The sequence below is a fragment of the Ooceraea biroi genome, chromosome 9 (genome assembly GCF_003672135.1).
Source record: "Ooceraea biroi isolate clonal line C1 chromosome 9, Obir_v5.4, whole genome shotgun sequence".
Classification (NCBI taxonomy): domain Eukaryota; kingdom Metazoa; phylum Arthropoda; class Insecta; order Hymenoptera; family Formicidae; genus Ooceraea; species Ooceraea biroi.
Genome location: NC_039514.1, coordinates 5,300,795 through 5,324,941, shown reverse-complemented (window position 1 = coordinate 5,324,941; position 24,147 = coordinate 5,300,795). Strand labels below are relative to the sequence as shown.

Below are 24,147 nucleotides of genomic sequence, written 5' to 3'. Positions count from 1 at the left end.
CGCAACAATACGAACTCTTTGAAACAATACGAAAGCTTCAAGTCCTACCTTACAAAATGGCCGGCTGCTTTCCGCCGAACGCCCGATGCCCGCCAAAACCCGGCGACCGCCGCAAGCCAAAGTAATGTGAAACCACGCGAAATCCCGGCGAAGACGGCGAGGTGCACATCCAACAATCCCGACAAATACGTCACAACACTCCCGGAACCGTCCAAACACGCGGAATTATCCGGGAAAGCAACGATGTGGCGAGTAACCGTTAATTGTCACGAGACAGCATGGCACGAACGTCCACAGGAAAAACGACTTCCTGGAATGTCTCTTGGGCACCGGAGTGTCCCAAAGCCGTCAGGAAAGCCGAAAAGTCACGTCGCGCACACGAAAAACACTCGCGATACCCGAAAACGCGGGATATCCGACCGCGGTGTCGAGCAAGCTAACCTAAGATGGCCGCCGCGAACATCTCAACAAAAAATCCACGAATATCTCGGAAATCCGCCGGAATTCCTGCAAAACTCCACGAGATTCGGGAAGAGCACGTGCGAAACTATAAGAAACTCACAATATTAAGACTGCAAATGGTAAAAGAACACCCGAATAAGCCTGAAGGCACGGAGCGGCACGAAAGCACGTCCTTACTCCTCAAGACACTCGACCAGACTCCAACCTAACCTTTTTTTTTTAAAGGAGGAGAACCCGTCATGGGCCCCCTCGCTACCCCTTGGGCGGGGGAGCGAGGGGAGTGTGAGACTCTTACTCACTAAACCACCCTTCGTATGCCAGCCCTGGTGTCAGACGTGAGACCCGGGCACGCCGCCAGCATTCTTCCGGGCCCCTCTCCACCTGGTATGACGGCCTCAGTGCCACAGCCAACGCTGCCCGCTAATAGCAGGCCCGTCCCCCTCCGAGGAGCGAGGCACACCATCGCTCCAAGGAGACCACCCACCATAGGGGGAGTGGTTTTTTGGACAGGTGTTGAGGATCCCAACTCAACACCCGCCCTTCCTTCCCCACGTCATGTGCGGAGGACGCAGGGACCCTCGGAGAGGGGCCCCGCGACGATGGAAACCCGGGCAAGTGCCCGGGCAAATACCCCGCCGGCCCTCTGCCTCCGCCCATGACCCGTTGTACGCGAACGCATCCGAACGCGCCGACCTGGTTGAGCGACCCCCCGCGTCCGGGCAAATGCCCCGCCGACACGAGGGGGGGTTCAACTGCGGTCCCCACAGTCTCACCCCCTAGGGTGCTTCGATAAAGGCACCCTGTCGCCCAACCAGGTCCCCTCCCCGGGGGGCCGTTGTCCGAGACAACGGTCACCCCCTTCCCCCGCGGCGCCGCAATCCTCCGGGACGCTCGGGTTCCCGAAGGCGTTCGGCCGCCTCCTTCCATGACCTCTCGCTCTCGGTGATCGAACTCATGACCGCCGGCAGCGAGAGGTCCCGTCCAATATGATGGACCAGGACACGGCGCTCGTCCGCCCACGCTGGACAATGTTCCAGCGTGTGCTGCGCCGTGTTCTGGTCTGCGCAACAGTGGTGGCAGTGTGGCCAGGGCTCGCGCCCTATCCTGCACAGGTACTCACCGAAACAACCATGTCCGGTGAGTACCTGGCTCATCCGGAACGTGATTCCGCCCCATCTCCTGTCCAGCTACTTCGCCAGACAGGGGTGGATGGCCTCGGCTACTCTCCGACCCGATGTGTCATTTGGATCGGAGAGTTGGCGCTGCCATGCTTGCAGCGCCGTTTGCCGAGCCTGTCGCCCGAGGACCTCCTTGGCTCTCGCGGTCAGCCGAACCCCCTGATCCTTTGCCCTCCGCGCCCGCTCGTACGCGTCTGCGTACGCGGACGCCAGGAGGGCAATGGGGGCCAGCCCCGCGAGAGCCGTCGCCGCCCTATGGGAGACGGTCCGGTAAAGGCGAGCGACTCTGGTTGCCACCCTCCGCTCGAAGCGGCGCACCACTAACTTGGCGCGGCGGGTGGCCTCCAGGTCGCTCGCCCACACCGGTGCCCCGTAAAGGGGCACCGATCGGACCGCCCCCGCATAGAGGCGACGAGCCATCACTTGTGGGCCCTCGAGATTGGGCATGAGACGACTTATGGCTGCCGCCCCACGCTCCAATCTGGGGGCCAATTCCACAAAGTGGTCCTCGAACGACCACTGGCCATCCAGTGTGAGGCCCAGATACTTTATCTTTGGCCCCACTGGGACGGGCACGTTCCCCACCATCACTTGTGCTGGAGGTGGGGCCCCACGGAGGCCGTTGTGAAAAAAGACGGCCTCGGACCTGTGGGGCGCCACTTCCAGCCCTAGGGCGCGCACAGCTCGGGCCACGCAGGCCACTCCATCCTCCGCGGCTCTCACCGCATCCCCCTATCCTGGCCCCCACGCCACCAACAGCACGTCATCGGCGTATGCAAAGCATTGGCAGCGTGGGGGCAGGGGAGCCCGCAGGATCTTGTCGAATGCGATGTCCCACACGGTCGGCCCAACTACCGACCCCTGTGGGACACCGCGCGACTGAGATCTGATGATCTCTTCGCCGCTCCGACCGGTGTACACCAGCCGACGGTCCCGGAAGTAGTCCAGGACCGTCGCCTCGAGATAGGCAGGGAGGCGCTGATACTCCAGCGCCTCCACCACGGCCGGCCAACTGAGGGAGTTAAAGGCGTTGGCGATGTCTAAAGACACCGCCACCGACACTCCCTCCCCAGCCGCGGTAACTGCCTCCGTGAGGGCCCGAACGTCCTTGATGGCGTCCACCGTTGAACGGCCCTCACGGAATCCGTACTGCCCCTCACATAGTCCCGGACACTTCCGGGACATGTGCTGGACGAGGCGGGAAACCACCACTCTCTCGAACATTTTCCCCACCTCGTCCAGCAAGCACACCGGTCGGAACGCCGAAGGCGATCCTGCGGGCTTCCCGGTTTTAGAAAGAAGGACCAGCTTGGCCTTCTTCCAGGATGGGGGGAACCTACCCTGCCTGGGGCAGCTCGTGAAGACCTGCCTCAGGTACAGGGACCTCCAAGGCCTGGGCCCACGCATTGCCCGGAATCCCGTCAGGGCCGGGGGCCTTATTGCCTCCTAGGCGCTTCCGGGCCCGGGCAATCTCCTCCAGGGAGACCTCGGGCATCTCGGCGTCAACAAACTGCCGAGGTGCCAGAGGGTCGACGCCCTCTCCTGGCGGAAAGAGGGCATCTATGACCCTCTCCCGCTCTTGGGGAGACAGGGACTCCGTAATGGGGGGCGCCCACGGGCGAAGTTTGCCTGTGACCATCTTGTATGGGCGCCCTCAGGGGTCCCCGTCTACTCCCCGGAGGAATTCCTCCCAGGCCCCCTCCTTGGAAGTGGCGATCGCCCGCCTCATGGAGTCCTGCTTTTGGCGGTAGACTCCATAGGCGTCGTCTATCCTCGTGGCATTCCCTGGCCGGCGGGCGCGCAGGAAGCGCCTTCTGGCGTGGACGGAGGCTCGCCGTAATTCGGCGATCTCCTCCGTCCACCAGTACGCCGCCCGCCGGTTAGGAGGCCCTCCGGCTCGGGGCATGGACACGTCACACGCGTCCGTCATTATGTCCCGCAGCCAGACGGCCTCCTCCTCCACATCATCCGTGGGCCCATGTTCGGCCCACGTTGCCGCGAGGAGACTGGCGATCAGCCTGTCCCCGTCCAACTTCCTTCGCTGCCATCGTCGTGGTCGGCTGCCTGGGCGGCCCTGGGTGGGTGCCGTCCCTTGGGGTGGAGACACAGGGTCATGGAGACGTACGCATGGTCGGACAACGTCTCCGACCCCGTCTCCACTCTCCACCCCGATACCATGCGCGCGGCTGGGGGGGAAGCGAGAGTCAAATCCACAATTGACTCCCCCCTTTGCCGCACGCAGGTACCCTCTGAGCCTGTGTTCAGTATACACAGGCCCAGAGAGGCCGCCCAGTCTACCAGGGTTTCGCCCCTGGCGTGTGATCGCGGGGAACCCCAAACGCGTGACTTTGCGTTGAAGTCCCCCGCGACCAGGACGGGGCGGGGGGCGCAGCGTCCAACGCAGCCCCCCACCTCCGCCAGGAATCCGCCAAATTGGGCGAGACCCCAGTTAGGCGATACATAGCAGCCAACCACGGCGATGCCAGCGAATTCGACGGCCACATATCCCCTCCCAGACTCCAATGTGGTCATGGGAGGGGACCCGCCGATGGGAGACCTGTGGATCGCGACGGAGCCCCCTCTATCGCTTGCCCAATTGGGATGTTCCCTGGGCACTCGATAGGGCTCCGACGCGATCCCCAGCCCGGAACCACGCCCCGACAGGCTGTGGACGAACAAATCTTGCGCCTGTCGTGCGTGGTTCAGGTTTGCCTGGAGGAGGTGCTGGGTCGTTTTGTTACTCAACCATTTCGACCTCCTCCAGGGTCTCCCCGTCCTTCGGTGGGGGCGGGTTTACTCCCGCCCCTTCTCCATTTCCATCGGTGGGGGGAGGTGCCGGGTGCCCCTCCTCGGCACTCCCCCCGTGACCACTGTCCTCGTTGGTGGGGGCTGGTTGCCTCCCTGCATCCTCCGTGACCGCCTCTCCTGCTCCGGCAGGGAGGGGTGGTCGTGGAGGAGGCGGTGCTTTGTCAGGCGCCGCCTCCTTTCCCAGCCCGCCCGTCCGCCCCTCTTGACCCGCTTTTTGCTGCGGGCACAGGAGGGGCCTCCTAGGCGGTGCGCCGTCGGCCGCCCCAAGTCCGCACATAGTGGGCAATTGGGGGCCTTGGCGGGGCAATCACGAGCGCGGTGACCGGGTTCGCCACGTCTGTAGCACCGGTCACCGCGATCTGCCTCGTTGGGGCAGCGCTGCCGGACGTGACCCACCTCCAGGCATTTGTAGCACTGGAGGGGGCGTGGTTCCAACAGCGCCACCCTACGCGTGTCCAGCCTATCTGGACCCTGCCCAGGGCCGCCGCTTTGTGTGTAGCGGCCGCAAGGCAGCGGGCCCAGACCACCCCCATGCCATCTGGGCCCGTTTTAATGGGGCCCAGATCGATCGCTTCCGGAGGGCAGCCGCCTACTCGCGCCAAGGACTCCCTTACCTCCGTAAGGGTAAAGGAGTCCTCCAGGCCCTTCACACGCAGCTCCGCCTTTTTTATGGGGCGGGCTACGGTGACTTTCATGTCCTGTAGGGCCGTTGTGATACGGCCCGACAGGGCATCCGCCTTCCATTGCGCCTCCGGGCCGGGGACCTCGACGATGGTGGCCCCCGTGATGGCCCTTTTGATGCGGACGCTCTCGATTCCGACGTCCGCCAATTTAATTGCGGACTTCATCCTCGAGAGCGCCGCCGTTATTTCCTCCTTGGGGCCGTTCAGCACGATGGCTGCCGACCCCGGAGGCTTCCGCGCTTTCGCGGGCGCCTTTGCGGGCGCCTTCGCTGGGGGTTGAAGGGGGGAAGGAGTTTCCCCTTTTTTGCCCCCTCACCCCTGCGGCTGGGTCCCTGTGCCCCTTGGGCGTGTTTGGGACCCGCCGCCTGTGGGGGTCGGTTGGGCCGCTGCACGCGCCTTCTTCCGGGCCACCTGCGCCGCCTTGCGCCCGACGACCTGCGACCACTCTCCTCCCTCTCTACCGGGGGAGGAGCCTCGTCCGGCAGCTCCGGTTGCGCAGGTCATCGAGGGGAGGGGGATGGGGTACAGGGCAGGGGGATGGTCGTCCCCGCCCGCTTGCCCTTCGCCGCCGTTCCCTTCCCCTTCCTGGGGGGGTTTGCTCGCGTCCCGCTACCGCTAGCCACCACGGTGGCTATAGGCGGTAGGGGGCGGTAGGGCGCCATCGTTTTGGGGGGGCTGGGTATTCCACCCCCTTGTGGGGCTGGGCCCAGCCTCGCCACCAAAAGTGCCTCGAGGCGCGCAAATAGGCGCTCCTCGAGGCCCGACTGTGCCTCCTCGTGTCGAGTCGCAGGCATGGGGGACTGCGTCCCCTCTGCTCGCCTCTGCACCAGGGGGGAGCGGTCGCGGGAGCGGTCGCGCCCACTCTCCCGTCTCATTTCCGGCCGTCTGCCGACTGGTGTCGGCGGCCGGGCCGGAGGACGGAACTGCGTCTCGTCCGCCGCTTGTTCAGCCTGTGGGGGGCAGAGCTGAGCCCTCCTCCTAGGTCTCGGAGGAGGCTCCGCAGCTCCTCCACCTGCGACCGCAGGGAGTCCATCTCCTGACGGAGGATCCTGTTCTCCTCGGATCCCCCGTCGGCCTCCCTCGTCCTAAGGGTAGAGAGGGCCGCCCGCACCTCTATGGAGACCTCTCGGAGGGCCTTGATGTAGCCCCCTTTGAGGTTCCCCGAGGTCGCGGCGACCCTCTCCACCACATCCATCCTCTCCAGTATGGACGTGGCAAGGTCGATGGAGGGGTGAAGGGTCAACGCCTCCACCCGTTCCTCCTCCACCCGCGACCTATCCGGGCGCGCTCCGCGCTCTAAAGCGCCTGGGGGGAGGGAGGAGCGGAACGCCTTTTCCCGGCGCCACTCCTCCTCCTCCCTCTCCGCGCTGACCAAGCGATACTTGGCCTCCGCCCGGCTGATCAACTTCCCGATGGTGGGGTGTCCCCGCTTCCTCTTGCCGCTGACGTTGGAGGCCTCGGAGTCGGCATCGCTCACCAACTCCACTGTCCCCTTCGACGCGGCAAGAGAGTAGAGGGAAGGGGAGGGCGAAACCGCCCTGCTTCCCCCGCTCGGTATCGGGGTGGGATCAGTCCCGCCCCTCTTACTTCCCTCCGGTGTGAGGGGAACGGAAAGCCATTCCACCTTCACGAAGGGCCCGGTTTTCGGTCCCTTGCCCCCAGCGCTTTTGCGCAGGAGCGACAGATTGGGAGTGACGGGAGCGGAAGATGATTCCCCCGCCCCGCCCGCCCGTCCCGTCGTGTCCGCCTCCTCCTCCTTCCTAATTTTGTGAGCATCCATTTTAGTTTTATCCCACCATCTGCAGCGGTTCCGCCGACTGAGTGTACCCACACCAGTCCCGGATAATTCCGAGACTGGGCCCCGAGTTCCCCCGGGGGGTCGGCATATGCTACGGGCCGGGGAGATACTCAACCCGGCACTGAGCTCCAGCCCCTTACTCACCCCAGGCTGGGAGAAACTCCCAACCCAGGGCTTTCGGGGGTCCCGGGCCTCCGACAACCCGGGCACCGCTACAGACGCCGCCACGCGGGGGGTCCCACGGACGGTACGGGTCAGCGTCGCTACAACTCAGCGCGACCTTTCCCGCCGTGGGCGCCAGCATACCGTGTTAGATTGGGTCGAGAGTGCGGTTTTCCTCGCAAGGAGGGGGGTTGTAATCCCGCACTTCCGACCCCTCCCCCCTCGGGCCCCGCCACGGAATATGTCCGAGCGGCCCCGCTCCTCATCCTCCAGACTCCCCCCACTCAGTCGCCTCGGACCGCGTCCAAGGGTGCAGCAACTGAGTGAGGGGGGTCCACACGGCCCCGTTTCCGTACCACGTACAGTCGTGAGCCAAGTGGACAAATCCGCTCCCGTCGTATGCTGAAGCACCGGCGTGCAACGACGGGTGCGGGTGTCCTCCACCCCGGCCGAGACGGCATCCCTGCCCGACCAGGACGGAAAACAACCCCCCACTCCCCACAGTGCACGGAGGGAGGATAGAAATCCTCCCCTGCGGTGCCGTGCCACCGGGCGTTTGAAGTCAGGGTCGCCGCATCCCCTACCGACGATTGGGACGGAAAAAGGTTCCTATCGGAGTCGCCGGGCTCCGTGCCCCCTCCGGAGGCTGTGCGCACTTGGATCCTATTCCTCGCCCCAGGGTCTCCCGATGGTCCGAGGACCAATCGGTACCGCCGCCAAGGGTCATCGAGACAGGGAGCCCTCCCACCACGTCAAGGTGGCGCACACGGGAGAGAACCTAACCTAACCTAACCTAGCCCAACCCAACCCTGCTTGCTATTTAAAGCAGGTCGTCTGTTTGAAGCACTTCAGCGGTCAAAGCGGTGCTGAATTAACAATAATCACCAGCAAAATAGAAACAAATTCGTCCTTCAATGTGTGAACAGAATGTAAACAATAGCATACTAAACTTTACAAATCTCCACAATACAATATTTGAATAATATACTCAATAATATACTCAAATTTCTAATAATTATACCTTTTATCATTTTCCCATAAAAAATAACTTTTTGATGGGAATTGCCAAAATTCTTTTTAAGAACTTCCATTTTAACCTGAGAGAAAGCTTTTCACAAAGTTTTATCAAAACTGGAATACTATACTCAAATTTCTAGTAATTATACCTTTTATCATTTTCCCTTAAAAAATGACCTTCTTCGTAGGAGTGGCCAAAATTCCTTTTAAATACTTCCATTTTAACCTAAGAGAAAGCTTTTTACAAAGTTTGATCGAAATCGGAGCCGTACCCTTTTCGGAACTCCACCCGATAAAGGTAAAAGCGGTTTAATTGGACATCATAAGCTTTAAACATTAATTAAATTAATCAAATTGCTTGTTTAGATTGAATTAAATTCGGTCAGGTTCCTTCTTAACTCAAATTAGATTGATCTAAATATTCTTCAAATAAACTGTGTCTAAATACAACCCTTATATAAAGTAATAATAATAAAAGTAGCATTATTATATTATAAAAATCCTTCTTAATCTTATACTTATACACTTCGCACAAAAATTAAGGAAATACCTAAATTTTTCTTAAAAAGGAAGCCCACTATGAATTAGCGTAACTTCCGTCCAAATGATCACAGAAAAATGAAAAAAAGCAAATTAAAGGTCAGAATGTCTACTTTTACACCCTGTAGCTTAAAATGTCGAACGTATCCATTTTTTTATGTTATGTTACTTGGAAGAAAAAGTACAAAATGTTCAAATTTCTTTTTCATGTTTCCGCAATAATCTTAACGAGGAGAAATTTTTCTCGAAATTCCTCACATCGGAACTGGAAAGTACAACTCTTCCCCTTTAATTTTCTTTTTTAAACATCTGGATACGATTTTTTTTAACTGAGTTATTGAAGTTTAAAGAAGAAAACCATTTTCAACTTTGACAGCTTATATCTCACGAACCAATCAACCTTCTGCAAGTAAAAAAAGCAAATTAAAGGGTAAAGATCCAACTTTAACATGCTATTATCAGATTTAATAAATAGTTACTTTTACGAGAATTTATTCCCGTTTTGCGAAGCCATAAAAATACCAAGAAACGACATGTTTAGACAAAGAAATGTGGAACACATGGATCACGTCGCCCAGGTGGCCCGACTTAAGATTTTAAAGTCGAAACCTTACTAAATAAAAACCTACTTGGACTTTTCAATTTTATCAATTTTTAATCGAGATATTGCATGCTAAACATTGTCTATGCTTCGGACATCACGTTTACCGCAATTGCAGTATTTCCACAAAGTGTAAAAAACATAAGAAATAAGATTTTTGTTTAAAATATCGATATCTCAGCTTACAATATTATCTTTTATCTCTTTTTTTAATTTTAATTTTTTTATTTCTTTTAATTTTTATCTTTTAAAAAATTTTTATCATTAATATTGCGTGTTACCGCCACAACTTCGAATAACAGCGTTTAAGCGCTGACGCATATTGATGCAGCGTTGGATTTCCCGCTGCGGAATTTCTATCCATATGTCACGCAATGCAGCGCCAAGCTCTTCAAGATTTGCTGGCGGTACTGGGCACTGTCTCAATGTACGACCAACAATGTCCCAAACGTGCTCTATTGGGTTAAGATCAGGGCTGTTAGGAGGGTGGTTCAGTAAGGTTATGTCATTCTCCAGGAAAAACTGTCGGCTCGTGTTAGCAGTATGAGGACGAGCGTTATCTCGCATGAAGACAAATTGCTACCGAAACGGTGTCTTAAGGGCAGCACGTGCGGTCTCAATACCTCATTCACATAACGTTGGGCAGTCATTCCTGGAGGTGGTACAATGACCAAGTCGGATCGTTGGTTATACGAAATTGCAGCCCAAACCATTTCAAATCCATGTTTGTGTCACATTCTTTTTTAATCTAATTTCATAATATATTAGATAGCAATAATTTATTAAGTATATTTTTATTATTTTTTCAGTAGACATATTCTCTAACTTTGTAATGGCAATTCTCTTATTGTTACATATTGTTGCGCAGTTATTTTCCAATGTGTTTTAACTGTGCAATGATACGTTGCACTAACGACGCGTTACAATAACGAAATTGTTGCTACGAAATTAAAGACTAGATCTACTGCTAGTCACTCCTTACAGTTGACTTGTTTGATGACAGAAGTAGGAAATGACTTCTTGCTAGTTTCAAAGAAAAAGATATATATGCGCCTGCGCATAAATCTGCATAACTAGACTTTGTCTTACATTCATTTTACGGCTGTTTATTTACTATCAAGAGAAAAGAATAGGTTTCGGAATATTTTATAACTAAAGTGATCTAAAATGTTCGTGAACACAAATATCCTTTTGTAAATGAAACGCACTCTAAACGTGTCATTTCTCACTTCTGCTGTCTCGATGTAATGTCCGCGGCGAACAGTAGTCCAAGAGTCTTAAAGTTTTATTAACACGTTAGACACATATTTTCAATATGTAAACTTATTTCTGTTACTTCTGCTTATATTCCTTAATTGACAGTCAATTATTTTATAAATTCGTTCCTTACCTATATTTACTTATATTTATCAACATGTATGATAAATTATAAAGCTAACTGTATATTTATATTGAACATGTTTATATAAATCTCTAAGTTGTATTTTACTTTTCTTATAAATCTATCATTATTGCATTGCTTTAATTCTTTTACTATTATATTATATTTATTGACAGAAAAATCCTATGGAGGAGACAAACACGCACAAAATGTTACACAATTGCCAAAATTATCTGTCGTTTTGCACAGAATAGATGAACCATTAAAGAAACGTTACAAAAATAGAATTTAATTTCTGCAAGGTAATGATCTATTACAATAATTTATGCTTTAAATTTAAGTATTAGTTATTAAGGCCCGGTCTTTCATTATCTGGTTAACTTGTGGTTTAGACAAATTGCATACTTCAGTTTAGTGATTTAACCAATAGAAAAACGCAATTTTTACTTTAACATAAGATTAACTCTAAACCACAAGTTAACCAGATAATGAAAAACTGGGCATTCGCCTAAAAGAATCGAAAAATAAAAGATTACTAAATAAAGTCATTTTGTTATACTGCAACGTTAGATCACTGTTTTACTTGTACAGACTTACCGTCAAATTGCTATAACTTTATCAATATTACTATATTTAAAAAATTCTTTTGGTATTCTAAAAATATTTTTAGAAGTATTCTAGAAATATTATTGAAAAATATAAAAACTGATTCTTTTATTTGAAACAAGCGAATATCGCCTTAATCATCTATAGACAAACAAGAAAAATTTTCTTTTTTATAGATGTTTATATAACATAGAAACGCCAGAAAATGATTAGAGATATTATTTATCAGTATTTTCTCTTCTTTACATTTACACATGACCATATATACACATGCGCGCAATATAACAAATGCAATATTAATTGATAAGGCTACATTACTTTGTGTTTGAATTAAAATGATACTTGCCCAAAACATTTGTTCTAATCTTATCATTTTCAAAAATGTAATTTTGTGTAACATAATGTAACATGATTACGCCTTTATGGGTAAAATTATCAATTGTGTTGTAGCAAAATGAGTTTAAAACACGTCTAGCATATTTGTATTGAGGTTACATAAAATCTTATGTATAGTTGATTGGAGAAAATTAACTTTATCAGACAAAAATGATAAAAAGCGTATAACAATATTACTTGAAGTTAATGTTACTACTAAAATAACTGTCGTTACTAAAATAACTGTCGTTGTTAAAATGATGCGTACTATTTGCTTTATCAAATTAACTCTAAATTTTCGATACTAGCTTACAACTGTTCATTTGTCCAGTTTGTTTGCTAGAATAATCATTATTATCTTTGATATGTTTGATCAATTTTACTCTTCTTACCCTTCTTTTTTTTCCGCAGAGATTGCAGCAATATGAGGTTTCGGAAGATGATTACGGATATCTATCCACAGACGCAAATGAGAGCAACTGCTTCGTACGAGATCTTCCACTTTATACTGTAGACTGGATGCTGCAAGATAGTCAAAGTACATCCAAGGAACAATATTCTCCACCAGCCGTTTGTACGATGTGTTATACTAATGAAAGAACACACGTTTTCATACCCTGCGGCCATCTCGCTTGTTGTTTGCGATGCCTTGAACGTTTACAAGTTAAAATATATGTAACTTATGAAAATTATTTTCGAATTATAAGACCAATAAGATCTACATTCCAAACTAAGTATTTGTTCGTAAAAAAACGGACTGCTCTCTAAAAGTTCTAGGTATAAAAACGCAGTCTTAATTGAGAAGGCAAAATTATTTTGTTAGAATTAAAATGATATTTACGTGCAATATATTTGTTTTTTAAAAGATATCTTAAATTTTCTGTTATGTAATGTGATTATGCCTTTGCGGAAAATTATGAATTGCGTATGTCAAAAGTTTGAGTTCGTAAAACACATATAGCATATCTGTATTGAGATTACAGAAAATCTTATGTATATTGATTGAAGAAAATCAACTTTATCAGAAAAGCATAATGAAAAGCGTATAATAATATTACTTAACGTTAACGTCACTACTATAATAACTGTCGTTGTTTAACTAACTGTCGTTGCTAAAAGAAATGTTTTTAAAGTAACAGACGGTAAAATGTTAAATACTATTTGCGTTTTCAAGTTGATTCTAAAATTTAGCTACAAAATTTAGTTACAACTTTTCATTTCTCCAGTTTATTTCCTAGAATAATCATTATTATCTTTTACAACATGATTGATCGTAAAAGTTGAGGTTTTTAAAGTAAGGAAAGAAGGCTAAAGTTTTTCTCCAATCAATATACATATTGTGTTATTATTGTGAGATTTTATTTTATATACAGATTTCTTTTGTACAAATGTATCAAATAGGGTTTACTTTTCTTTATATCGTTATATACACATATGCGTATGTTACATGGTAAAGCATTTCTAAGTATTGCGATTTTAATCTATCTATGTTATAAAGTTTTAGAAAGTATTTTGAGATATTAAGATTATAATATAGAAAACATTAGTTTTAACTACTCTGATTCAAATCTATCTACTTTATAAAGCTTTATAAAAAAGTCTGAGAAGATTATAAAGAATTTTAAGATTTTAAGATTTTAAAATATAAAATCTGAGGTATTAAAATTATAAAACGTAAAATATTATTTTTACCTCAGATAATAAATCACAATTTAAAAAAAAACTATTATAAGCTGTTATGTATTACAAAGATACTTGTGCAATATGTTTCTTTTTTAAACGATACCTTGAATATATCCTCTTATGTTATGTGATTACCGCTTTGCGGGCAAATGTGTGAATTGTGTTGTGTCAAAATGAGTTTAAGTTCGTAAAACACGTGCAGCATATTTGTATTGAGATAATATAAAATCTTATGTATATTGATTGGAGAAAATTAATTTTATCAGACAAAAGCGATAAAAAGCATGAAACGATAGTACTTGACTTTAGTGTTACTATTAAAATAACTGTCGTTACTAAAATAACTGTCGTTAAAATAATGCATATTATTTGCTTTTTCAGGTACATTTTAAAATGTAACTACAAGTTGGTTTACAACTTTTTCTTTCCCCAGGTTATTTCTGAAAATAGTCATTATCTTTTTCAACATGTTTGATCATAAACCTTGAAGTTTTTAGAGCTAATAAAAGAGAGCTAAAGTTTTTCTTTAATCAATATACACAGTTTGTTGTCATATTGAGATTTTATTTCATATATAGATATTATTTTGTAAAAATGTAACATTAAAACTTATTTACTTTTCTTTATATTGTTACATATGCATATACATACATGTGTGTTATATCATGCTAATCTATGGTATTAAGATTATAAAGAATTTTAAGAGTTTAAGATTTTAAAATATAAAACAGTAATTTTAAGTACAGCGACTCTAAGCTATCTATTTTATTAAACTTTATAATGCATCTGAGATATTATAAAATATACAGTATTATTTTTGTCTCAAATAATACATCATAATTTTAAGAAAATGCTATTTTACTCTGTTATGTATAGTTACGAAGAAATGGAAATTGTCAAGAGTAATACACATTGCATGAACACAACTATGTATACAATTATACACCAAAGATTAAGGTTACTTCTTACAATATTATATGCTATTAATATTGAATATAGATACTGAGATTCTATCTTATAGCGTTATAAATACTCTTTATGCTATTAAGATAATAAAATGTGAAATATTTATATATCGTATAATAAAGTATAATACAAGATTATAATTTAGGATAATGCTGTTGTACGTTATTACATTTAACATGATGTATTTCAGATGTACTTTTATAACTGAAATAAAAAAAGTACAATATGCAGTCTCCGGAACATGAATTTTATTGTGTAGATACATGTACAATACGTATTGCAGTGCGCACTTGATAAAGTAAAAAGGCCCGCAAAAATTGTTACTTATTTCTTTATCTACTTATTGGAATATTATTAAAATAACTGTGAAAAGATACGAAATATAGATTATCTATTATGAATAAGAAATAATTTTTGCGGATTTTGTACACTTCATCACGTGCGCCCTTTAATACGTATGCTGTAATACATATCCAAGTAAACTGTGTGCCCTTTATACGTGTCCGACTGAACGGTGTGCATCTTTTACGTGTCCGATTGAACGGTGTCCGACTGAACGGTGTCCGATTGAACGGTGTCCGATTGAGCGGTGTCCGATTGAACGGTGTCCGATTGAGCGGTGTCCGATTGAACGGTGTCCGATTGAGCGGTGTCCGATTGAGCGGTGTCCGATTGAGCGGTGTCCGATTGAGCGGTGTCCGATTGAGCGGTGTCCGATTGAGCGGTGTTCGATTGAGCGGTGTTCGATTGAGCGGTGTCCGATTGAGCGGTGTCCGATTGAGCGGTGTCCAATTGAACGGTGTGCAATTTACGTGTCCAACTGAACGGTGTGCATTTTTACGTGTCCAAATGCACGGTGTGCAACTGAACGGTGTGCAAGTTAGCGGTGTCCAATAGCTACTCTATCTAAAATTCCTATGTCCAATCGCACTGTGTCCAATTGAACCGTGTGCAAAGTAACGTGTCCATTTGCACCGTGTCCAATCGTAATGTGTCCAATTGTGCCACTCCCGGTGCATTCCATCGTACGGCAAAATGAGTTGCACCCGTACCATTACCAACGAGTGCAACAGATTATACCGAGGGATGTAGAACAACGAATATACTTTTGCGAAGGTTTGTCATTATCAACTTTTTATATTCACGATAATTTGAAAATGTACTAACCGTCGGAAAACCATACGCAGGATTTCTCGCACAATGTCGACGGAATGTCTCTTTTCCCGACATTATTTTATGGACGGACGAATCAACGTTCACACCAAACGGCGTGTTCAATTGCCGCAATTTTTTGTATTGGGCAGATGAAAATCCTCATGTTGTCCGTCAAGGCGCATTTCAATATCGTTGGTCCATTAACGTTTGGGCGGGAATAATCGGCAATCAAGTCGTAAGTTTAAATTGAAAGAAAGCAATTTCTCCTGCTGTTTAAGTAAAATATGTTCGTTTATACTTATTATTTTCAGATTGGTCCATACTTTCTCTGCCACCGCGTTTAACCGGCGATATTTATAGAAATTTTATAATGAACAAATTGCCGATACTTTTCGCGGATGTGCCTCTTCACATACGAAGACAATTAATATTTCAGCACGACGGGGCTCCGGCTCATTTTAGTCGTCAAGTACGCGAGGTGTTAGACGCGCATTTTCTCGATAGGTAGATAGGTCGTGGTGGCCCTATTATCTGGCCGGCACGGTCGCCAGACTTGAACGTGTTAGATTTTTTTGTATGGGGACATAAAAAATGTAATCGAGCACCAGCGTAATGGTACAGAAAACGAGGTACGTGAAACTATTGTTGCCGCCTTCAATACCATTACGCCGGACATGGCGCACCGTGTCACACGCGATATTGTACGAAGAGCCGACCTCTGCGTACGAGAAAGGGGACGACATTTGGAACAATTCAATTAAATTAATCGAATTAAATAATGAGAGTGGATTAGGCCTACCGGGGAAACCACTATAAAAAAACGCACCGAGCTATCTACCGCTAGGTGGTATGGAACTGATAGCGTATCATTTCCTTGTTATTAAAAACACCGTGCTGGAAAATTATTGTTTCCTCGTCGGCAATGTACGGAAAGCACAAATACATAATACACTACTCACAAAAATTAGAGGAACACCAAACTTTTCTTAAAAAATAGACAAACTTCAAGCAGCTGTAACTTTGTTAAAAATGAACGAAATTTAAATTTAAAAAAAGCATTTTAAAGCTTGAAACTTCTACTTTCGAACGGTTGCCATGAGTTTAAATTTCTGTGACATTTGGTAATTTTTACATACAAACAACTGCGAACTGGACAAAACAAGAAATTTTCTTTTCACTTTGAAGGTCTGTCACGTATCACCAAAAATTCTGCGAAAATTCTCGACTTTTTATTGTAAAAGATTGAAGTTTTCCCTACAAAACACTTTTTTAAAATTTTTCTACGAGTATTTGTTACTGAGTTATCGCCGATTAAATAAAAATTGGCATTGTTTATTTTGATTGCTCATAACTCCGGTAAAAATAATCGCACAGCAATCTAAAAAACGGATTCTTAAAGCTGAAACTTTGCTCTATTGAACGGTATACTTGCCCAAATTTTTTCGAAAACATGTAACCATGCTGAAAATGGATGAATATAACGTAAAAATGAATGATTTTTCACTTTGTCATTTTGACTTTAAAAACAATCGTACAGAATGACAAAAAAATTTGTTCTTCACATTTTTTAATACTTTTCAATACCATGAATTTGACAAAAATTTGCCGAATAGTTATAAGATTTTTTTCATGGTGGCCACTGTGGTTTTATGGGACAAAACTAAGAAATTGCTAAATTTCAGCAAGATAAAATGGAAACTAATGTTAATTAATGTTAAAAAATTGATTTCTAGCGCACTATATTAATCTTTCTTAAGTCAGTAATAACAAAGTAAACACTTTTCTACCAAAAGTTGAAAAAATTTGTGAACCGCCGGCGTTAGTTTTATCCAAAGCGTACCACGTGGACGTCACACGGTCGGATTTACGCTTCGTGTACACACACACACCACACACACACACCACAAGGAGGGTTTGGAGTCTTAAATTACTGTGGAACTGACGAACCACGGGGTCCTCATCCTTGTGATACACACACATACACACCTCACAAGGAGGGTTTGGAGTCTTAAATTACTGTGGAACTGACGAACCACGGGGTCCTCATCCTTGTGATATACATACACACACACACACACACACACCTATATACACCTACACCCACACATCTACATACACCTACACTCACACACGCACACACCACATAAGAAGGATTTGGAGTATAAAGAATAATGAACGCAGCAGTTGGAATTATAAAAGAACTAAACGAACCGCAGGGTTTTCTAATTCCTTAGGCCTTGCTGAATCGACGATATTGCAAATTCGAAATTGAATATCTCGGTACCTAACTATCCTAGCACAAAATTTCAAAAACGGTTTTAAAGCTTTGAGACCCTACTTTTCGCAATTTAAATCGAAATTGGGCACGACGAGTTTTTTAAAATGGCGGAAAGGGAGAGCATGCGAAATTGATAACTGAAGATTTGAGTTTGCGATGGCACATGGTGTAAAGTAGATATTGCAGCCCAATGGGACTAAATGCATATAAAAGTATAGAGTTTTATCTTTAAAACGCTTTTTTACAAAGCTCGATGCGATCATTTTTTGTTGAGATACTCCAAATTTACTTAACAGAGTGTTTTCTTTTTTAAAGTTGCACAACTCAGCGAAAAATGATCGCATCGAGCTCGGTAAAAAGCATTTTAAAGATAACACTATATTTTCATTTGCATTTGGTCCCATTAGGCTGCGATATCTAATTCACGCCATGCACCGTCACAAACTCGGACTTTCGGTTATCACTTTTGCATCCTCTCATTTTGTCATCCGCCATTTTGAATCAAATGGCCGACTATAATTGCCATTCAAATATTCTTAAAGTGGATACTTGAAGCTTCATTTTGCATTTTTGAACATATTTTTATCTTCATTATTTACCAAGTTATGATCATTTGAAGGTTGGTAAATTTTTCCCTAAATTTTAGTGTACCGCTTTTTTTGGGAGTGAGTGTATATAAACGAATAATACAGAGATGAGTAGCGAGGCGAATATTATTATCTTGCACTAATCATAATCAAAGTAACAAAACTTTGTTCTTTTTCGAGGTTCTTTATGTAATAGTGCGGCATCTAAAACGAACAAATGTATATACTTTTTGTATAATGCAGATAGTTCAGCTAAAAAAAAAGATCTCGAAATATACATAGTCCATGTTAGCAGACAAAAATTGCTCAGGAATGAAGCACGTTTTTAATGTCTTGCACAATTTACGAAACATATGCAATTTCTTTGCAGTTTGTGTATGATATTCTGCAATTTTTCTAGCGTCAAATCTTGCGCAATATATTGCATAGTCTAAGACGAGCACACTAGATTTACGGAACCTGTCAGTTGTACGGACGTCCGTTCAAATAGATATACAAGAAATATCCGTAAAACAATATTACTTCTTTTTCGAGGTCCCGCTGCCTCTTCCACGGCGGCGACGTCATTGTCGCCGCCGACTTTTGCCACCACCGCAAATATCGGGCCGACATCCACGTCGCCGTCGTCGTCGTCTTCGGCGGCGATGTCATCATCGTCGTCATCGTCGTTTTCGGCGGCGATGTCATCGCGGTCGCCGCCGAACGTCGCACGATTTTTCGCGGCGTGTTCACCGGCGTGCTAGTACTCTTTCCTGAAACAGTAATTTATATATAACTCTATATGCATATATACAGGGTGGCCCATTTTAATTTATACAGTCGATTTTTTAAAACACTAAAAGAGATACGAAAAAATGTTTCAGACAAACATGTCACGATTTCGAAGGGGACATAAGATGATACCATTGGTTTGACCTTGAATAGTCGTTTGAAGGTCACGCGAAGATCACCTTCAATTTCTTAAATTGAAACCCCAACTTTTTATTGCAGATTCTTATTCTCCATCGAAAAGTAAGTAACTTTTGTCTGAAACATTTTCCCGAAAAATGTCATCTTATGTCCTTAAAATGTCCTCAGAACTCATCTTGAAGATCATTTTAAGGACATAAGATGACATTTTTCGGAAAAATGTTTCAGACAAAAGTTGCATGTTTTCTCGCGTAGAATCCGAATCCGTAATAAAAAATACCATGTCTCATTAAAAAAAAATTTCAGATCGGAAGTTAAAATTTCGATAAACAATGACCCGTCTAGTTGTATCCATATTCTCTGTCGTGTATGGAGATCAACGTTCGAACAGTGTATTGTCGAATATCGACAATGTCAAACGTGATTACGTAAATCGGTATTCGACAATACACTGTTTGAACGTTGATATCCATACACGACAGAGAATATGGATACAACTAGACGGGTCATTGTTTATCGAAATTCTAACTTCCGATCTGAAATTTTTTTTTAATGAGACATTGTATTTTTTTATTACGGATTCGGATTCTACGCGAGAAAACATGCAACTTTTGTCTGAAACATTTTTCCGAAAAATGTCATGTCCTTAAAATGATCTTCAAGATGAGTTCTGAGGACATTTTAAGGACATAAGATGACATTTTTCGGGAAAATGTTTCAGACAAAAGTTACTTACTTTTCGATGGAGAATAAGAATCTGCAATAAAAAGTTGGGGTTTCAATTTAAGAAATTGAAGGTGATCTTCGCGTGACCTTCAAACGACTATTCAAGGTCAAACCAATGGTATCATCTTATGTCCCCCTCGAAATCGTGACATGTCTGTCTGAAACATTTTTTCGTATCTCTTTTAGTTTTTTAAAAAATCGACTGAATAAATTTAAATGGGCCACCCTGTATATGTATTAATAAAGTATGAGTATAAAAAGTGTCTCATGAATTCATAGCAAGAAGGAAGAGAGATGGAGACAAAGAGATGTATAAAGTTTAAAATACTTACGTCTGCCCATCATCGCTGCTGGGAAACAACTGTACGGCACAGAGATGCCAATTTGCAGCCGCGGCTCACGGCTCACCGTAGTGGAGGGAGCGACGCACGCAAGCGAAGATAGCCGAAGCGCCGAGCGCACACGTACGCGGTTTTCGCTTGTGTGCGTACTCCGGCGCAGCATGAGCGAAGAGGTTCCAACACACACACACACACACACACACACACACACACACACACACACACACCATATCGTATCCGTGTGCGCTTCGAACGATAAACAATAACACATCGTTTGTAGCGCGCTCCGACAGGGCGCTCGTCTCGGTTGAACAGAAATAATAATATTTTCTTCCTCGTACTCTCGCTCGCTCGCGATCTTATTGTTGCCGCTCAACATATACATATATATATCATATATATTTTGTCTCTTCGTAAGCATGCATTCTAGAAGATTCGTGTCCCATGCTACAAAATGCGAGATAATATATAAAGAGAAATAACTCTCATTTTACATAAAATTTTACTGATTATTTCCAATGTTTATATTTTAATTTTCATTTACAGCATTGTACGGCAATGCCAGAATTTTACAATACAATTATAAATTGTAATTGTTTATTATATAGTAACGATTTCATGTGTATGCTCGTTTTTTCATATAAAGAATAAATAACATTATTTAAATTGTAATATATGATGGGTTTCTATTATACAAAAATTGTTAAACTCACTCTAAACAATTATAAAATTATTTTAAAAAACGTGACAATACGAGGACTCGAACGCTCCTCAGACGCCAAGACAGAACGTAACGCTCGCGTCTTAGCTGCTCAGCTACCGCACTTCACTGAGAGCTAAGTTATTGCACTTACTGTAGCGCTGCAAACATTCCAATATTTCATTGCAAATTTCTCGTAAGCAAAGGCCCATGCACCTTTGGACACTTTTCGTATATACAACCTCCTCTTTCGACTGATATATGACTCATTGTATTTCGTATTTCGCATTTCTTGTAAATGTTCTTGTACATACAATAAAAATAATGCAGAGAGTAATACAAATAGAGAAATAAGTATAAAACAGTAACATTATGTATACAAATACTAAAATATTTATATACCAAAATAGGTACAAATAAAGAAACAATTACATAAAAATTTAAAACAAATAACATTACAGAAAAAGTTAAAATAAGGGAAAAAATAAAAATAAAGAATAATGAAATTATGAAAAAGTAATACTAAGACAGAAATTTTTATATATACCATGAAGCAATAATGATAAGTATTTTTAGCTACATAATATAATATATGAGATAATAATATATATGATAAATACGTAACAGTTTTATCGTATTATAATTTTTTTGTTAAAAAAATTGATTTTCCGACAAAAGAATGGATCTTCCATGGCAAGTGTCAGTGCAGAATCACTTTGTAACCAACGCCGTTTCGGCGCGGTTTCATGTTTTTTACTGCTGCCGGTACATACATATATCGGTGTGTGGATCGCGCTAAGTGCACATTCCCTGGTGCCGCCGCGTGCCCATATCCTGGTGCCGCCGGTGGTAGTGTCGCAGCCACATTTGTAGCCGCTATCGCATTGCTGCGAAAAAATCTCCGCCGAGATTTGAACCGGAGTCCCCCGGTTGAGAGTCCTGCACCTTCACGCCGCTGCCACTGATCCATGTGACGTAATAGTATTCGAATCGCGTATTTCAGCTAAGTAATACTATAACATCGCGTATTAGTATAGCTAGTTAATACTATATACCAATACAGAAATAATAATATACAACAAAAAAAGTAAAAGCATATAATTCATAAAATTCTATAATTCGTCAACTATATTTAACAACTCTTAAATATTCTTACTCTTTGTTAAATAGTATTAGAGGAAAGTCCCCGATTATGAGATACCATATCGATTTTGCCGAATGTAAGGAAATCTATAGGCAGAATTTAAAAATGTAATAAGTTATCTTGAAGAGAATTTACTAAGCTTTAGGTTGGTGAAATGAAAAATCTAATTTAAATATTATTTTTTCTGAAAATTAAAAAAATTTGAAAAAAGAGCTTTACGCAGGATCGAGAAAGTGTGCTCCTAATATAAGATACCTTGAGAAATCGGTGTTAAAAGTGCAAAATACATCAGTATTGCAATTAAAAAACTTTATTAGATAGTTTTATAAAACTACTGCTGCCACAACCTTCGCCAAATCTTCACGATTCCACTGTCGACGCTTCCTCGTATCTCTAACCTCCATAGTCAGATTCTATAAAAATTAAATACACAAAAATTCGTAATATAAAGTCGTATTAACTTTTCTTTAACCTTAAGTAGTATTTTCTTTCTTTTTATTACACTACATAATCTTCATATTCGAGCAATAATTATTTCATATTAAGAGTACCCTGAATATCTTATTATACGAGCCACACGCCTAGTGGTTCCGCGATCATGAAATCTAACCTCTACAATTAAGCAATTCAACAAATTGCGTATTTTCCTGTTACTACGATTCTACTCTATCATTGCATACTGAATTTATTGCCAACCATTTCTTTATTATATAATAAACAAGGTTTAAAGACTTACCTCAAGTTCCTTTGACATGTTCACAATTTCACAAACCTTTTCTTGCAAAGGCTAAACGCAATAACGAACAATGAATTTTTCACTAAATACATTTTACACCAAGAGTAATAAGATCATGGTGGAACTAACAGATGGTGCTCACTAGTTTAGCAGAAACCCCATTATCTCATATTAGGAGCATATCTCATAATAGGGGATACTACTCTACTACTCTACTACTGACAGAAAGCAACCATCACTAGTAAAACACGGTAAAAGGGTGGAGGCCAATGCGTCCTCGATTTCTTGGTTTGAAAAGACGCAGAGTATACAAATTAAAGTTTCTCAAAAAACCGGCGTAGCGAAGTAGCCATGGCAGTGAACTATAAAACTGCTGGCCCGAGTTCCATTCTATATATATATTTTTAAAATTTTTATGAGCATAAAAATTAATAAATACATAATAAAACTTCATTGTTTAAATATATTAGCATCAGTAATGCTGGTATAAAAAAATTAAGTACCTATAACATAAGTAATAAATTATTAATAAATAATAAATAAATTATATATATGTAATACGATATATGAAATCTAATTATACAGGGTGTTTCACTCAAAGGTTTAAACTTTCCGCCCACAGGTACATCTGGTCACATTAAATAAAAAAGTCCTATACCATTTTGCAATTTATCATGTAAATTTCGAGTTATAAAAGATACTGAGCGAATCAGTACGCGCGAGCCAGAGCGAAGCGGGTAAACGGGTATAACAGGGCTTGTCGCTCGCACGACGCCTTGGCCGCGAGCATCAGATTACAGCGGCAAGCGGCGGCAGACGATACGACGCGTGGACGATACTTTCTCAGCATCTCATTCACGCGCGCGAGTTACCGAGGAAGTATTGTCACGCATTTTTTGTTCTCATATACGTACAGGGTGGGGAAAAATTATTGGTCAAGCTTTGGCCAGTCAATTCTACTCGTCGAGATCGCCAACATTGCATCATAAACATGGTGCCGCAAAATTAACTTTCAAGGTCATTTTCAATGTCAAATTTTTTATTGGCTTAGTCGATTCTACTCGTCGAGCTGAACAAAAGTCTCAAAGGGACCATATGCCAGAAATCAATATTTCATAGAGAAATCTTCGTTGAAGTTTTTAGAAGCCAAACAATTTCGTAAAATTAATTGTGATGAATGTAAAATCTGCTTAATCTACTCTTAACGCTACCCAGGAACAACGAAGTGGGCGTGGTAGACTTTTGTTCCCTTCGGGGTATCTTGGTACCTAGTAACATTTCAACGGCTGTTGGTTCCTTAAAGCAACGGTC

The 24,147-nt window shown here is 43.8% G+C and overlaps 2 protein-coding genes across 2 annotated transcripts; both read right to left on the bottom strand.

Annotated features, from left to right (window-relative positions):
- Positions 1–1,649: 1,649 nt before the first annotated feature.
- LOC109610716 lies at positions 1,650–2,228 on the bottom strand. Its single transcript, XM_020030313.2, has one exon. The coding sequence runs from the start codon at positions 2,226–2,228 to the stop codon at positions 1,650–1,652; it is 579 nt and encodes a 192-aa protein (XP_019885872.2).
- Positions 2,229–3,294: 1,066 nt separating this feature from the next.
- Positions 3,295–5,296, bottom strand: LOC105275209. The gene is made up of 4 exons (XM_026972625.1): positions 4,724–5,296; positions 4,382–4,665; positions 3,887–4,305; positions 3,295–3,731 (listed from the first exon to the last, which is right to left on the bottom strand). The coding sequence occupies exons 1-4, from the start codon at positions 5,294–5,296 to the stop codon at positions 3,295–3,297; spliced, it is 1,713 nt and encodes a 570-aa protein (XP_026828426.1).
- Positions 5,297–24,147: the final 18,851 nt, after the last annotated feature.